The 18,020-nt window shown below is 38.0% G+C and overlaps 1 protein-coding gene across 1 annotated transcript; it reads right to left on the bottom strand.

Moving 5' to 3' along the window:
- Positions 1-9,057: 9,057 nt before the first annotated feature.
- On the bottom strand, positions 9,058-17,641 carry LSM8 (LSM8 homolog, U6 small nuclear RNA associated). Its single transcript, XM_066366145.1, has 4 exons — positions 17,445-17,641; positions 16,275-16,315; positions 13,032-13,159; positions 9,058-9,329 (listed from the first exon to the last, which is right to left on the bottom strand). The coding sequence occupies exons 1-4, from the start codon at positions 17,473-17,475 to the stop codon at positions 9,239-9,241; spliced, it is 291 nt and encodes a 96-aa protein (XP_066222242.1). The 5' UTR covers positions 17,476-17,641; the 3' UTR covers positions 9,058-9,238.
- Between the last annotated feature and the right edge of the window lie 379 nt (positions 17,642-18,020).

Below are 18,020 nucleotides of genomic sequence, written 5' to 3'. Positions count from 1 at the left end.
AGAGCCCACTTGCAAGCTCTTGCCACATGGTCTCCTTCATCTTCAAAGTTAGCAGGAGGATTCTCCTCTCTTCAGATGTCTCTCATACTTACATCTCTGACTTACTCTGTCTGACTTTCTATATACATATATTTAAAGACTCATATGATCAGATAAGGCCTAAACAGATAATCTCCCTTTTGTCATCTAAGATAACATAATCACAAGAATGGTATTTCATAAATTCCCAGGTTCCATCCACACTCAAGGCATGGGTCATTGGGGTTCCTCTTATAATTCTGCCTATCACGCAGGCATGGAGATGCATATGAGCTAAAACATAATTTCTTAAAGAAGAAGAAGAAGAAGAGATGTTTAATCTGTAGCTTCCCTAATTAACTAAAGAAAAAACTTTATTGGACATATAATGGGAATTCAGTAAGTATTTGTTGACTGCAACGTCCGACTTCTCTCTGTGAATAACAGACATCTAAAGTGTACATTGATTAACGTTATTCTCCAGCACTCTCAATTACCTTAATTGCTCAAGGCAATCAGGTGTCCTAGATTGCACTTGTACCCCTGCTGGTTGAATACTCCAACAAAATCCCAGAGGCTAATAGTTCCTAGTGAAAAAAGCTCCGCTCCACTCACTATTTCCTGCACTATGAGAACTCTAAATATGAAAAATATAAAATAGAATAAAAAATGTCAACACACATACATGTGTAATAAGCTCTACATATTGATCATAGTAATCAGGAAGTATGATCTATGGGGCACTTTGCTGGAATATTCCAGACAAAACCAGAGAGGTGGTGCTTAGAGAGCTGACACAGACTACTAAAGCCCAATTCTGTTCTCTCTCCACTTATTTTTAACTCCACCTTTCTTTTTCCTGGATGTATTTTTAATTCCCATATAATTTCCCATTTATTCTTTGTCTGGTTGCCTCTTCACATATATACTCCCATTTTTTCCTTGCCACTTCTTTTTTCTGCCTACTCAGGTACCCCCATCTCTGGGCTGGTCCTCATCCCCCCTGCTGTCCATGCCTCTGTTCCCCTCTCCTTTTCTCTGTCAGTCATTATACCCCTGCTTTTCTCATTATTATCCTATCCACTGCTCCCCTCCTCTACCTAACTAGTTAAGACTCCTTTAAACAATTGTTGCTTACTTCTATATAAATTTTATTTTAATCCTCAGGTCCTAAACAATAATGTCTGTGATAAGGACAATATGTTTTAGCTATGATAAACGTGAATATCTATAATATCAGCCTATAATAACAAGACAAAAGAAAGATTAAACATTTTTGTCCTATATAATCTGAATTAGTATTTATTAATGTAAAACACACATCGCCCCCAAATATCTCAGATTAGTTTCCATCTCTAGGTATCCTACATAGAACCCAATTTTACAAAGCAGAGCAGTACTTATATTGTCCACTAGATGGCAAACAATTACACAAGGAGAATGATCAAAAAATAATCATAGAAATATAAATTTTGTTATAAAGGCAGTTTTTGTGTGTGTGTTTTGCTTTTTTAAAAAAAAATGAAGCATGTACAAAATAAAAAAAATAAAATATCCTAAAATGACCTTAAATTCTTATCCAAATTCCTATTACCATATAATTATTTATGAATCAGAAGCAAAGCAAAAATAAATAAATAAATAAATAGAGAAAAGTTATGTACAGAAAATGTCCCTTAGTTGTAAGAACTAAACAAAAAATTCACAACTATTCACCATTGAAATAGGATTCAAACGAAAATGTACCAAAAGTAACTCTGAGTAAAATGCTCTAGATTTAAAAACAGTGTAATCATTTATAAATGATAACTATGCCTAAAGAAGAAATATTAATGACCATATGAAGAAAACATATTCAAATTACATGATAGCTCAAGGAAGAATAAATTTATTATTAGGAGTAGAGTTGATTGCTACAAGAAATTACAGAATTCAAATATGTTAAACCAAATTAAAATCATCTCTCTTATAAGAAAGAAAAAGGACATATTCAATAAAATGACAATAGGTCAGAAACATTGATTTTTCAAGTATTCAGACAAATCAATAAGCAAGTGGGACTACAGCAAACTAAAAAGCTTCTGCGTAGTAAATTTAAAAAATCAACAAAATACAAAGAAAACCTATAAAACGGGACAACATATTTGCAAATCATATATCTAGTAAGGGATTAATATTCTATATAAATAACTTATACAACTCAAGAGCAAAAAAAGATAATAATACAATTAAAAAATGGGCAGAAGAACTGAATAGACAGTTTTAAGAAGACGTACAAATGGCCAAGAAGTACATAAAAATGTACTCAACATCACAAAGCATCAGGGAAATGCAATTAAAACTTTGATGAGATATTACTTCACACCTGTTAGTATGGCTGTTATCAGAAAGTACCTATTTACAAGATATATATTAATACAAAGGGGAAGGAAATGATTGGATTTAAGGTCTTGCTCTGGGAGATTATTTTAGATTTTCTAGGTGGGCCCAGTATATGTACAAGGGCCCTTATGTGTGCAAAGGGGAGGATAGAAACAGAGGTCAGAGTAACTCACTTTCTGGGAGTGAGGAGCCAAGGAGTATGGGCAGTGTCCAGAAGCTAGAAAAGGCAAAGAAACAGAACGTCCCCAGGCACCTCCAGAGAGAAATGCAGTCTGCTGACACCTTGACTTTAGCCCTGTGAGACCCATCTTGGACTTCTGACTTTCAGAACTCTAAAATAAAAAAATCTGTATTGTTTTAAGCCACTGTGTTTGTGGCCATTTGTTATGGCAACAATAAGAAACTGATACAACTCTTTAGGAAGAAATATCAGATATTTCTTTGAAAGCAAGAAAATGATTACCTAAACTTGAATAAGATTCACTTATATGTCAGAAAAGATTATAGGATGAAAGAATCCATCTAACGTAACACATAATGAAAACTTTTTTCCTGGCATCTGGTAGAATTACTGTGGAGAAACGCCTGATTTCTTGACAGTAATGTACTTGTGTAAGTATATAGCACATAAGATACACACTCTGAGGCTGACAAGTCCCTTGCAAGTTTCACTGACAAAAGAAAAACAATTCTTCACAACAGAAGAGACCAATGACAGGGTCCCAATGAGCTGCTATGGGACAGCTAGAAGAGGGGAGGAATGTAGAATCCAAGAAGACGCAGAAGAGTTGTCCTGGGAACTGTATAAATAAAATGGCCAGGAGTTACGTGCTGGGGCCCTCTCTTCATGATTTTTGTGTTAGTCAGCTTTTTGCTGGGACAGTAAACAATTCCAAAGTCTCAGTGGTTTAAACAATAAACAATTATTTCTTATTCATGAGCATTGGCTATAACTCTGCTAGGCCTCACTTGGTTCCTGGTATCAGCTGGGCATGAGTTCAGATTTGCACTAAATCAGACTGGGACTCCTGAAGTCACATGGGCAAGCCAAGTCAGCAGGATAGGGAAGAGGGTGAGGAAGAGGTGAGTGAATATTTGCTGAACAGTATTCCAATTTACTATAATATGATAACACTTCTGTAAAGGCTTGGAATATTATGATATACCCAGTGTCATGTGAAATTTGGTGATAGGCAAGTTTATGGTGAGCTTTACAATTAAGGTCAGCACCTAACTGAAATAGTAAGGAAATTGACAAAAGAAAAGAAGTGGGTTACAGTTTTGTTTTTTCAACACAAAGTAAAAGGAAGGTAAACTAATACTTATATAGGCGACACCTCCTTATTAGGTACTGTGGTGAATAGTTTCATTCTCATTTACTTTCACAAGTTCTTTAGATGAGGAAACAAGTGCAAAAAGTTTAAGATTCTTGCCCAAGTTCTTATAGTTTGTGTTCCATGATGGTAATCCAGGAACGTATCATTAAGGAAAGTTGAAGAAATCGGAAAACTGCACCCACTCTTCCTCTGGCACAGACCTGTGTCAGGGCACATGGTTTGCTCAACCCCACTTGCTCCAAGCACACTTAAAAAACAACTCACAATTTGATAGTATTCTAGGATTTTTAAATACTTGGGGAGAATTCACAACAATGAGCAGACATTTAAACTTGTCAAATATTTCTGCACTTTGCCTGCACTATACAATGTCCTGTGTTTGAGTATGCATGTTCCCCAAATGGTTAGTCAGCACAAATCCAATGATAAACTATACAAAGTTCTTCCTCTATCCCATCTAGGTTTTTATTAGATGTCCCTTGTCAAAATCTCACCCAACCTTTGGGACCTAATTCCAGTCCCTTCTTCCCCACCAGGGTTAATCTTGGTAAAGCTTCCACAAATGATCCTTCCCTTCAATTCTTGTATGTCTCGTTTGTGCCTCTCTTATGAATTAGCGTTCACTATGAGTAAGTTTTCATCGCAAGATCCAGTGAAATATTAATTGCCTTTCAAGTTCAGCCAAAAAGTAATTTTTCATTTGAAATCACCCCTGACCCTCCCTAACCTGCTCTAGGTAATTTATGACTCCCTCCCTCTATGCTAATAAGGGTAGAGAACGCATGGTCTGACCCTCATTAATTACGTAGTTGAGAAATACTAAATGTTTGTGTGCTCATTGAGGGCAGAAGACGTAAGACATTATTTTTCACCTTTACTCCCCTATACATACTTATAGACTCTAGATCAGCGTTTCTAAGCCTGGGCACTGTTGACATTTGGAGCCAGGTAAATTCTTGTTATGGGGTTGTCCTGTGCATGTGGGCTTTTTACCACTTTTCCTCCTCAGTCTTGACAACCAAACTCTCTCCAGACATTGACAAATATTCCCTGGGGGACAAAATTGTCCCATTGAAAACCTCTGCTCTAAACCAAAGTGGAGATTAAATGTGTGTTGACTTGGTGTCAAGAATTGTCAGGTGTTTCTGATCCGCTTCACCTCCTCCACACCACCCGGCACTAGCTGGGGGTTCAACAACCGTAGTTAAATGAGCAAATAGTTTAAATAAGACGGAAATAATACCAAAATCTTCCCTCTAAACCATAAAACAGTTTACAAGGATGATATACATTCATCTTTTCATGAGGGAAACTGTGTGGTATATTGGTTAATGGGGCAAATCCTGGAGTCAGACAGAGTGGGTTCAAATCTATAATGTCTGGGCCTGCATCCGGCTCTCAGCTTTCTATTGTAATCCAGTCACCTGGAACAAGTCATTACACTGTGCTGTACCTCATTTTATGACGAGGATACGAACAGTACTTCCCTCAGCAAGACTGGGTGAAGATGACATATGTCAAGTGCTTGGAGCAGTGCCTGATAAGCTATATTATGATGTATTTGACAAGGAGAATAACTACTATACACCAGGCATTTTACAATAGATAAGGATCTCACTATGAGCAAAAAATTCAAGCTCTCATGGAACTCACAATCCAAAAGGTGAAGAGAGGAAGGACTTAAGAAACACTGCAAATGACAGGAGGGAGGGACAACCGGGAAGGGCTGCACTGACTGAGGTCCCATATGGGCAAGGAAGCTGCCCAAGGAGACAGCGAAAGGCAGTCCGGGGGCAAGTCTGGAGCCAGACCCCACTGAATGTGCTCAAGGTATGGCAAGGGGCACGATGAAGACTGCATACTCTGTGCTGGTTTTCTTTAACGCAAAGTTGTAAACTCCCTTTGAGAAAAAAAAAAAACTGTACAAAATTTTTAAAACTACAAAAACATGCCAAAAATTGAACGTTTTGTTTCAATGATGAGCCTATGGTAATGCATTTTTTTTCTATAAAACCCCAATTTTTTGAATGTGTATTAATGTAGTATTTTTAAAAACTAAGACTTATTGAAAGTACTTGTAAATAAAAGAGAATTTCCAATTGCACAGGTTTATAATTTCCCTTTATTTCGTAGCTGAAATGCTCAAATTTTTATTTAAACACTCCAATGCAACAATATGTTGCAAAGTTTACTTATTGATATTCCATTTAGTATTTTGGGAAAGTTTCTCACTGCCTATATGCTGAACACAACTGTATCTTTTCTATTGATTGTTCCTGAGACAGACATTTATATTTTGAAATTTCTTCACATCTTCTAAGTGAAAATTGCTCTCAATTTAAAAAACTTTTCTTCAAACAAATAGTGAAAATGCTGTGATAGGTCATTTCACTTCTTTTTCAAAATAGATTTTTCTGATTCAAGGCAGCAGCAAAGGAGTTGCCACTTCTGGCAAGACGTACATCTATAAAAGTGCTTTAAAGAGAAACATGTACAGAAATATGGAAGAAAAGGTATAACAAAATATAAAAATTGACTGTTTAAAATTTTTTTAATGCTAAATCTAAGAAATGATGTCTTGGAGAGTTATTTTCTTCTTCATTCTCCACATGGTGCCAGGAGGCACGAATGGTGTGCTGTTGGTTAACAATGAACTGCTGGGGAAGTCCAGTTTGTACTTAACCCTTTGCCTAGTGCAACCTAGACTCTGCAGTCTCAGAACAGAAAAAAGGCTGGCAAAATTCAATACCAGTACAAATTAGATCCAACTTAAAAAGACAGTTTTTAGTTGCTGTAAATGAATTCAAGCTCCACAAGTTATATCCTAGAGTACTAACAAATTTCATAAAATAACTCATGACCTCTTATGGTAAATCTTTGAGTCAAGATGATTTAGTACTAAAGAACTAAACTATGTTTCACAAGAACAAGAGCTTGTTAATATTATTCCCTGACATATCCATAGCTTCGAGCACAGTCCGTAATATGCACTAATAGTTTGACAAATTTCCTAAAATCCATTTGTTTGTTTGTTTGCTTTAGTTTGTGGACATATAGAAAAACAGTGATTACTAGGAGGGAAAATCGACTCACAAAGACCAACACCCATGGCACATAGGTCCCCACTATATAAAGAAATGAAGATCACATCAAAGCATGTGGCTCAATTTCACACGAATAATCCCTATAAGCAAGATGGAAAATAAGAATGAAGTACTTTGCAATTAACTTATTTGCAACTGGTGGAATGAGAAAACTATGTTGCCAAATGGACCAGGATCAACCTGGATGGAGATACCTCTGACATGGCAACATCCTTTTTCTTAAATGTAAACAGAAATGAATTTTTACCAAATCTTCCCATAATTTCAAACTGAGAATTACAGCCCATTTTTTTTTTTTTCTGAAGTTAGAAACAGGCAGATAGGCTGACTCCTGCATGTGCTCAACCAGGATCCACCCAGCATGCCCACCAGGGGCATTGCTCCATTGCAACTGGAGCCATTCTAGCACCTGAGGCAGAGGCCATGGAGCCATACTCAGCACCCAGGCCAACTTTGCTCCAATGGAGCCATGGCTGCTGGAGAGTACGAGAGGGAGAGAAAGGAGAGGGGTAAGGGTGGAGAAGCAGATGGGTGCTTCTTCTGTGTGTCCTTATCCCTGACTGGGATTGAAGCCAGGACATCCATCCACATGTCAGGCTGATGCTCTACCGCTGAGCCAACAGGCCAATTTTTTTTTTTAAAAAGAGCCTAAAATTAGTAAGATAAAGTTTAAAATTAGTAAAAGTAAATTTATAAGACAAGGTATTTATAGCTATGCAAGCTTGGAATGGAGAGGTCCGTTTCAACGTGACTCCTGAGTTTTCTTTTTCCAACTCCATAAATTAAGAGTATATAAAAGGATTAAGCAAAGGAAAAAAAAAACCACAGATACAGACAACACTGTGGGGATTACAGGAGGGAAGAAGTGGGTGGGAGAAGATGGAGAAGGGTAGGAGGGGAAAAGATGGTGATGGAGGGAGACATAACTTGGGGTGGTGAACACACAATGCAATATACAGATGATACATTATAGAATTGTACACCTAAAACTTGTATGATTTCATTAACCAATGTAACCCTAATAAATCCAATAAAATATTTAATTATAGACTGTTATAAAACTGTAATCTTATTATATATTTGTTACTATATAATACATTATGATAGAGGCTTGAAATCCTCCTAATTTATAGACTCCACTCTTACAAAGATATGACAGCCAGTGGGATTCTGATAAACTAAGGTGCCAAGACCCACATTTGTTCACTTTTTCACATTGGCTTTTAAATACCTAGAATAATAAATGTTATTATTCTAAGTACTATAATTATATCCCCAAATCAAATCATAGCAAGTATTTTTTTGTTTTATTTTTGTATTTTCTGAAGCTGGAAACGGGGAGGCAGTCAGACAGACTCCCGCATGTGCCCGACCGGGATCCACCTGGCACGCCCACCAGGGGGCGATGCTCTGCCCATCTGTTGCGACCAGAGCCACTCTAGAGCCTGAGGCAGAGGCCATAGAGCCATCCCCAGCGCCCAGGCCATCTTTGCTCCAATGGAGTGTTGGCTGTGGGAGGGGAAGAGAGACAGAGAGGAAGGAGAGGGGGAGGGGTGGAGAAGCAGATGGGTGCCTCTCCTGTGTGCCCTGGCCGGGAATCAAACCCGGGACTTCCACACGCCAGGCCAACGCTCCATCACTGAGCCAACCGGCCAGGGCCAAATCATAGCAAGTTTTAAATGCAGCCTAATTCTATTTTTCACAACTCCATAAGACAGGTATTATCCCTGTCTCAAAAAGGTAAGGACTCTGAGGCACAATTAGGGACTCATCAGACATGACAAGTGCTCTTTCAGTAATTCCACACTTCCCTTACTTGCTCTTTAGCAAGAAGATGCCATTTCGTAGCATCCCAGAGCTACTGAACCTCAACAGTAAGAGGGAGGCCCAAGAATAGTGAAAGTATCTCAGGTAACTACAGAAGTGGTCCACAATGAAGCTTTGGGATTGGCCTTAGATCATCTAAGTATTTCTTTCGATCAGGCTTCTGACAGGTACTTGAGAGCAGAGATTTTGAGAATGCACTTTCTGCTGGAAGCAGTATTATACAAGGAGCACAAAGCCTGGGTAAATTAGATCCGTTATTCACATATGTGACCTTTTATAAGGCATGCAACCCTGTTAACCCTCAATTTTTGAATCTTCTAAAAGTTCTCAAAATAATCATTAGATTTTTAAACTATTAGAAAAATAAAATCAAGCTACCAAACCTATGATTCAGGCAAAAAAATGTTTATTCAAGAAAATGTAAAAATATTTTAATTTACATATCATATTACAATCAATCAATACGGAGTCAAAATTGTACAATTACACACCCATAAAATTCCATGTCACCTCAGAATAATCAGTTTCTGTACAAAGATTTACAGATGTCCAATGTATATGTAATTCTCTTCAGTGTGCTACTGAGTTCAGAGGCTCTGCCCGAATATTCCCCAAATCAAGCGCAGAATCTGTTTCTTCATCAATTTCTCCAATGACTGCACTGCAATTTGTAGAGAAGAAAAAAATGAGTTCAGACCATCTTCATTTCTGAATAAACCTGAGAGGACAAAGTAAAAAGGACTCCTTATGGTGAAAACAAAACTTTTCATGAGGTCAAGTGGCAAAACTCAAGAAAGAATCATTTGAAGGCAACGTTATTACAGAAACCAATATTAAAGGACATATTTCATATAGTGATTGGATCATAAGTCTTTAAAGGGAAAAGATACACAAATAGGATAGATGAGATACAGTGTGTCCGTAAAGTCATGGTGCACTTTTGACCGGTCACAGGAAAACAACAAAAGATAATAGAAATGTTAAATCTGCACCAAATAAAAGGAAAACTCTCCCAGTTTCATACCTATTCAGTGCAGTTCGATGTGGGCTCATGCACAGATTTTTTAGGGCTCCTTAGGTAGCTATCCTGTATAGCCTCTACAGACTCATCACTGATTGATGGCCTACCAGAACAGGTTTCTCCACCAAACTGCCGGTTTCCTTCAACTGCTTATCCCACCGAGTAATGTTATTCCTATGTGGTGGCGCTTCTTTATAAACGTGCCGATATTCACATTGCACTTTGGTCACAGATTTGAATTTAGCAAGCCACAGAACACACTGAACTTTCCTCTGTACTGTTCACATCTCGACTGGCATGACCATAGGCTGCTCCACGTATACATGGTCTTACGTCATCATCTGCGTATGCACACATGCTGCCACATCATCCTACAGCAACTGGGAGGGTTTTCCTTTTATTTTGTGCAGATTTCACATTTCTATAATCTTTTATTGCTTTCCTGTGACCGGTCAAAAGTGCACCATGACTTTATGGACACACTATATAACAACCTAAAATTTCCAATTCTATGATTTCAATTCCAGGAACTATTTTGGGGGAGTCTGGGGAGAGGGGAGTAAATCACAAAATCACTACAAAAGAAGGAAATAAAAACATCTATTATTTAAGTAACTTCAATGAACTAAATCCATCAATGGCGTATAGCAGTGGTTCTCAAACTTTTTGAAGTCAGGGCACATTTAAAATCCTACCAATAATTTACATATCATATTACAATGAATCAATATGGAGTCAAAATTGTACAAGTACACAACCATAAAAATTCCATATGTCACCTCAGAACAATCAGTTTCTGTACAAAGCTTTCTATATAGGCGCACTATATACAAATTTCTAAGAAATATGTTATAATAATTAAGTCAAATATTAAAGAAAAAATATAAAGTCCAAGCATGCTTTTATGGTAATTAATTGAAATAAATATGACAAAATTAAATTTATTCTGACATTAAAAAACATTTTATGTTATATTTTTTGAGTTACGCTTTTTAGAATTCGTAAAAAAAAGGGGTTAAAAAATAAAAAAACGACAAGTTATCTTTTTATATATATAGATACATTCTTAGTAAGATTTAGTAAATTTGGCAGGTCCCAGCACAAATGTGTTAAATTTTTTCATTCTTGTGTTTATGAGAAACATGAGCCTGATGTGTCCCAGCTATTTCTTCAATGTTTGGGCATATATTTGAAAGGCAAACTCTCATTTCCTCATCAATACATTAAAGAATTCCTCTCTTTTTACTCTTGTGTTGAGTGAAGAAAACCCCCACCATACATAGCATCTTAACTTTACACCAAACAAAGGATAGAAGAAACTTGCCTCCAGTCTTTCCGGGGAACATGGGGGGTAGTGTAAACAATCCAGCACCACAGCTTAATAGCCTTTTGCAACCTAGTCAGGCAAGTGAGGTGGGGGGTTGGGCAGACTGTCAGCTTACAGCCAATTCCCCACACCTCTATCCCCCCAAAAATCTAAACTCCAAAAACCCTGTTGGTTTTTTGGTCCCCAACAGGCACATATTTCTCTGGAATAGGGCGCACCTGGAAATCTTCTAGGGCACACACTTTGAGAACCACTGGTATATAGTATCTGTTAATGATTCTCCTGATTTCTCAGTTTACTCAATTTAAATTCAAGATCAAAAAGTAGTTTTTTATATACAAAATTAATAGCAGTAACAACTACTTAAGTAACAAATGATTTTTTGATATTATTGGTTAGAGTTAAAGCCAGTAAATTTTTCCTTAATTCAATACAAACATAACATCTATAACATTAATAAACATGTCATGAGTTTCTAGCTGGATAGTCATTGTTACACATTCAGACCACAAAACATGTATGGAATGTTATTTCACTAAAAATTGGTTGTTTAAATTTAGTTTTAATGAGAGTAAATTCTATAAATAAATATCTTAATACAGAATTTACCCAATTACATTTTAAACTCTATAAAGCCTTCAGTTCTCTAATAATAGAAAGTACCAACCTGGGAAAACACAATTTTCTCAATATAAAAAAAAAGGATTTCAACTGCACCCTTAAAAATTTAGTACCACTTGAAATCCTTATGGAAGGCAGTGGAGTGCTGGTAAATGTTTTAAAACCAGTCATCTAAAGAAAAAAATGGGAGGCTAGTTCACAGCACTTACTGACACCCATAGTACAAATACTCCCACTATGGCCAATTTCAAGCTACCAAGAAAACATCAATCAACCAGCCTGCAAAACTGATAGCATCAATTTGCTTTTGTGAGCCAGCAGAAGCTGGCTTCAGCATACTACTGGGTCTACAGCAAAGTTTTTAAAATTGCAGTCCAAAAATAGTTTTGTTTTGATTTTTTAATGCAGGAGAGAAAGCTTCTTAGAATCACTTATTATATAGAACCCCCATTAAAGAATCAGTGTTCTGGTCAGGGGACTGGGCCCACCTGTACAGCCTTCCTCTTCTTTGCAGCTCACTTTATAACTCTGCACCTCAATGTCATTTCTTCAGAATACTTTATAAACCCCTAATATTTTTACTAAAGATCAAATAATTTAAAGATGATTTTCGTAAGATAAACAATTCAAATGAACAGTATCCCTTCATTGTCTATCTCTTGCCTGTCCCTGCAAATAATCAGAGATCTTTTGCCACGCTTCAGCCATGCTTTAATTCTGTACGATACTCACTAGAAAATGTGATTCAACAGCTCCCTAATTGCTATAACTGCACTAATACAGTAGTAACTAGCCACAAGTGACTATTAATTATAATTAAAATTTTTAAATTCAGTTCTTCAGTCACTCCAGCCGCTGTCCAAGTCCTCAGTAGCCATACACGGCCAGTAGGGTAATGCAGAGAAACAGCATTCCCACCACCTCCAAACGCTCTACCGAACAGTTTGCTCTACACTGCTACTGACGTTTCCTAAATAGCCACCACCAAAATATCTTCTCAAAATGTCCTATTAGTGTGGACAAATTAACTGAGGCCACAGCATAAACAAAGAACAGATTAAGTATGCCGATTATGCTAAGTACTTGTTTATAAATTCAGCTATATTATAGAGCATGAATCATTTAAAATTGTTCATGCAGACATTTCAAATCCTACCTTTGGTACTGTAGAAGTATGTTTATACTTCTCTGAAATAAGGGGTATTTTAGAAAAACATTCTAAGAAGCTTCTGTAAGTGGTCGGTGTATGACAGGACCCTTTCTGGATCCTCTCCAGGCCATTTACCCACTAAAAATATGGCAACTCTCAGTGGATAAAAACGTCTTCTGCATATAGCAGAGCAGTACACCTAAAGTACATTTAATATGTCTTTAAAAAGACATATTTGACTTACACATTGTCACCTCTTACGATGTATAACCCTAGGACCACTTGTTCTACTCCTTGTGAAGAGCTGAACACTCGTTCATGGCTTTCATCCAAAATCAAATTAATGGTCTGGTCAAAACCTTTCAGTGTTCCCTGTAAAAAAAAAAAAAAAAAAGTTCAAGAATAAACGATAAATATTCTAGTTTACTTGAATGTATAAATTTAACCACAGAACAATTTTACTTGCTGGATCTTCTAAGAGAAGTAGCTGATTTAAATATAAGTCCACTGTAAAATAGAATTTCTTTTTATAATTAACAGTTTTCTGGCACAAAACATCTCTTATTTTAAGACATAAAAAATATGCCATACATCTGACTAGTGTGCCAAGTTGTTGAGAGTTACAGAGGACATCTATGTACCAGTGTATTTCCAAGAATGTCGCATAAAAGCCCAGGTAGTCCTGTCCAGGAGCTAACTTTCTAAAGACACAAACTAAAACAACTAAAATTTAAGGGAAAACTATATAGGGCTCAGCAAAAGTAGGTTTACAGTCGTTCGTATGGAAAAACATATAATACAAAAATAAATTGTTTCACATACAACTGTAAACCTACTTTTGCCCTCCCGTGTGTGTGCGTGTTTAGGTGTGTAAGCATACATACCAGCTTATAGCAATGTGGCACTATTATTCATGCTCCATACTAGTACTAGGCCCTGTGCTAAACACCTGCACAGATTATCTCAACTATTTTTTTATTTACTCTTTGAAGTAGATAAAATTATTCCCACTTCACAGATGAAAAATTAAGGCATAGGGAGGAGGTTAAGTACTCTCTCACAGTTTCATAGGTAGCAAGTAGTGGAGCTAGGACAGCTTGTAAGCCAGATAACTACTACTATGAAAAAGCTAATATAATTTACCGTTGACAGAGATTCAAATAAGTCCCATAAATAAGTACAAACTTCAACTGTTGTTAACAGCTAACACTTAATGAGTACATAATATTTGCCAGAACTGTTTTAATGGCCTCACATCTATTTACTTTTTGGATCCTCCTAATCACTCCCTAAGGTGGATATGAACATGACTGCAAAAATTAGAACCAAACCTTGAAGAAATGCTCAGATAAAGTTCTATGGAAGAATCCTATGCCCTGACTGATTGGCTCAGTGGTAGAGCATCAGCCTAGCATGTGGAAGTCTTGGATTTGATTCCCAGTCAGGGCACACAGAAGTGACCACCCCACCCCTGCAGTCATGGTTCAACTGGTCCCAGCGCATCAGCCCTGGACTATGAGGATGGCTCCATGGAGCCTCCATCTCAGGCACTAAAATTAGTTCAGTTGAGAGCATGGCCCCAGACAGGCAGAGTATCAGTCCCAGATGGGCAGTGCATCAGCCCCAGAAGGGAGTTGCCGGGTGGATCCCAGTCAGGGGTGAATGTGGGAGTCTGTCTCTCTATCTCTCCTCCTCTCACTTGGAAAAGAAGAAAGAAAAAATAAGAATCCTGATTTTGAATAAAGGAAGACGTGGTACTAGCAGAACACATTAACTCAGACTACTCAAGTTTTTGAAGAAACATCAACTTATATTGGTTTTGATTGTGTAAATCTCTCAAGCTCACTATTAAACTGTCTCATGTTTTGAAAATAAAGATACATAAAATTGGATTGAAATTAAGAGAAAATGATGACCTAGAACTTGGAAAAGAAACTAAATACAGAGTACTTACTATATTACTTAGTAAACAGTAATCAAACCCGTACAGAGCCTCTTGGCTTTATTTTAAACATAACTGTTCTCTCAAGTGAATCATGTGCCAAAGAAATCCATAACTACCAAACTTTGTACTCAAAATGCTTTTTAAATAATTTTCCTTCTTCTATAAAACTAAAATAATTTTCCAATTCATTATCTATCCTGTTAACAAAAATGGAAAAATTTAAACTTGCTTTTGCAAAATAAAAACCTATTTGCAAATATTTGTTAATAGTGATAGGATTCTCAAACTGTTAAGGTAAGATTAAAATATTTAAAACTGTCCTTGACAAAATATAAAGTGAGGTGCCTAAAAGAAAACATAATTGTTCACATGATTAAGAATGAAGGAAGGCAACTGGACTTTACTTTGGAGTCAAATTCAATTTAAATCCCAACTTGGATTCTGCCACTTATTACCCGTTACTATGGGAAAGTGGCTCGCTTTCTCTGAGCTTGATGCCTAACCTAGAATACAGGGATAATTCTTCTTCACAGAATCATACTGAAGGTTAAATGATAGATATAATGCATGTAAAATGCCTGGCACATAATCTAATTTAATAAATGGCAAAGTCTAACACTTTGTAACAGTCACTTAAGGACACATTGAGAAAAATGACAAGGATTAAATAGAAAACAAGAAACAAAATATTAAATGGTATGAATTAGATACAGTTAGAAAAATAGAGGAAGTTTAGTAGTCTTAAAGCTTTTTTGAAAGCAAACAGCTGTATCAATTATAAGTGAAGAAGGGATTAAGTGGCCAAAAATTCTGGGATAAATTCCTCAAATCAAGGTACAGGTCAAGAAGAGAATCCAAGACTTTTCTGGAATTAAAGGGATACTGCGACAAACAGACAAATGAGATGGAATAAATGTAGGGTCATCATCATAATTTGTCCTTACAGAAGACAAGTCATACAACCTAAGAATAGTCAAAGAATATTAACACCATACAAGCCTTAAATGTTCATCATTATATAGGTAGTATCTAAAATCATTTAAAAAGTTTCTAAGATGCATATACAAAATCTCAAAAACATTCTATGATTCATGTAGTGAATATCAAAGAGTGGAAACAGAAAACATGGAAGAGGAAGATAAATATGACATACAGGCAGATAGATATCTGCAGACTCGACTGAACCCTGTCTGAGGGCACAATCTATTTTTCATCCTAGCTCCTAGATGCTTTGTAACTTACACTCAACATTTCATAATAAAGGAATATTAATAAAGAAAAATTACTACATTTACAACAAAAAATTAAAGTTTCTAATTTCTTCAATTCCTTGTGACAATTACACAAATAGAAAAGGAAAAAATGGAAAAAGAACATCCTTTTCTGTATGTGATCTTTCAGGTTAAAAGCTGAATCACAAGGAATCTACCATACAGGTATACGATATTATAGTGCACAGGCATTAGAGATCAGAACTTCTACAGAGGAATACACAACCAATAAACCTCAAGAAAGCAGAGAATGAATATGCCAAATACTTACCACTATCATTCTCCCGTCAGAGGTAATAACAGCAACAGTTCCTGATAACTGAATCAAGGAAAGGACTGCTTGGGGAATGCAAACTGAAAACTTAGAATCTGGTAAGAAAGTAGTTTAATTACTAGGGGGAAAATGACAGAATTAAGAGACAACTATGCAACACAAACATTACATTCGCATCAAAACTTAAAGTTTCTAACTTCCTTAATTCCTCTGGCAATTATGCAATTAGAAAAGGTAAAAACAGCAAAAGAAAAGCCTTTTCTGCATGCGATCAGGTGGAACCTGTCTCAAAACAGCTTAGAAGCAGGAAATACTGCCTCTCACTTGGAGCAAGTCATCTCCCGCTTTTCTATACTTGTTCCTTCATCTCTAAAATGGTTCAGAGTTCAGTTAACGTTGAAATGATTGAAAGTGTCATAAGACAATGTCTTCCAGGACTTGGCTTCTGAAATTCAATAGAAAAGCTATAATCAAGTGTCACAAGGTAGAAATCTCCTTTGCATTAAAAGTCTTTAGTATTAAACTTGTGTCCCACACTTGATATGAAAACAATGAAGCATTTCTGGCCTGACTTTAAACGGAAACAAACAAACCAAAAAAATGCAAATAGTACCTGAAGACTTCACAGAGCCTTTTTCAGTCACTGCCCCGTGTGACGATCCATTAAGCAGCACTATTTCCATTCTATCAACAAAGAAGCTGAGGCTCCAAGAGGCAAAGGGCAGAAATTCAGTTTGTGCACCACCCGTCCGATGCTTGCTGCCCTCGATCACGAGCCAAGCCCAGAAGAGACCGAGTACAGGGACCTACCGGCTCCCGTCGCCACTGGGGCTGCCCCCTCGCCCCAAACTTGACTGCACAGGCCCCCAGGGGAGAAGTAAAGGATCCATCAACAGCTGACTCCTACACACAGGGACAAGTTCAGAAGAACCACATTTTGAAAGGTTAAAATTAAAAGGCGCCTTGGGCCCACCGGGGCCGCGGCGCGCTCCAGCCCCGGGCGGGACAGGTGGAAGCTGGCTCCTTAGCCCCGTACCGGGCCGCTTAGTGGCCGCCAGTCCCAACGCCCGCCGGCCCGGCCCCGGCCCCCGCAGCACCGACCCTCTCCAGTGAAGCGTGGGCCTTGCCCCGCTCCGGCTCGCGCCGGCGGCGGCCGCCAGAGGATACGGTTGATGTAGTTCTCCAGAGCGGACGTCATGGCGCTGGTCCCAACTCTCCGGGACCCTCAGCAGCGCGGGCGGAAAAAGGACCAGATTCAGAATCAGTCGCCCGCAACCGACTGGCTGAAGCAAGTATCGCGGGATTTCTCACAACGCGGCTTCAGCAAGGCGTGAGAGTGTCAAACCAGCCCATTGTACCCATGGGCCCGGTGGGACACTGTTAATGCGCGTGCGCAGCACCTTTCCCTGCTTTTCCGGACGGTGATCCCGGAAGTGGAGAGAGACAAAGGCGAGCGGGAGGTCCGCTGAGAGGGAGAACTTCCTTGGAGGTGCGCTAGGAAGGGAACAATGGGAGAGCGAGTTCTCGGCAGAGGGAAGGGCAGTGCGTGGAAGATAAGAGGGGAAAGGGTGGAGGAAAGCCTGGAGAAACAGAATAAGGGGTTTTCGTCACAAGTGAGGTAGAGACGGGTGCTGGTCCGTGGACAGGTGATGAGGGGAAGTGGGAGTCCCCAGTTGTCCACGCACCGGCTGAGGGTTAACCCTTTAGAACAGGGGCCGGGAACCTATGGCTGGAGAGCCGGAT

Source organism: Saccopteryx leptura, chromosome 2 (assembly GCF_036850995.1).
Source record: "Saccopteryx leptura isolate mSacLep1 chromosome 2, mSacLep1_pri_phased_curated, whole genome shotgun sequence".
Classification (NCBI taxonomy): Eukaryota; Metazoa; Chordata; class Mammalia; order Chiroptera; family Emballonuridae; genus Saccopteryx; species Saccopteryx leptura.
Note: the sequence above shows the minus strand (reverse complement) of the source record. Positions and strands in the feature narration are given on the sequence as shown.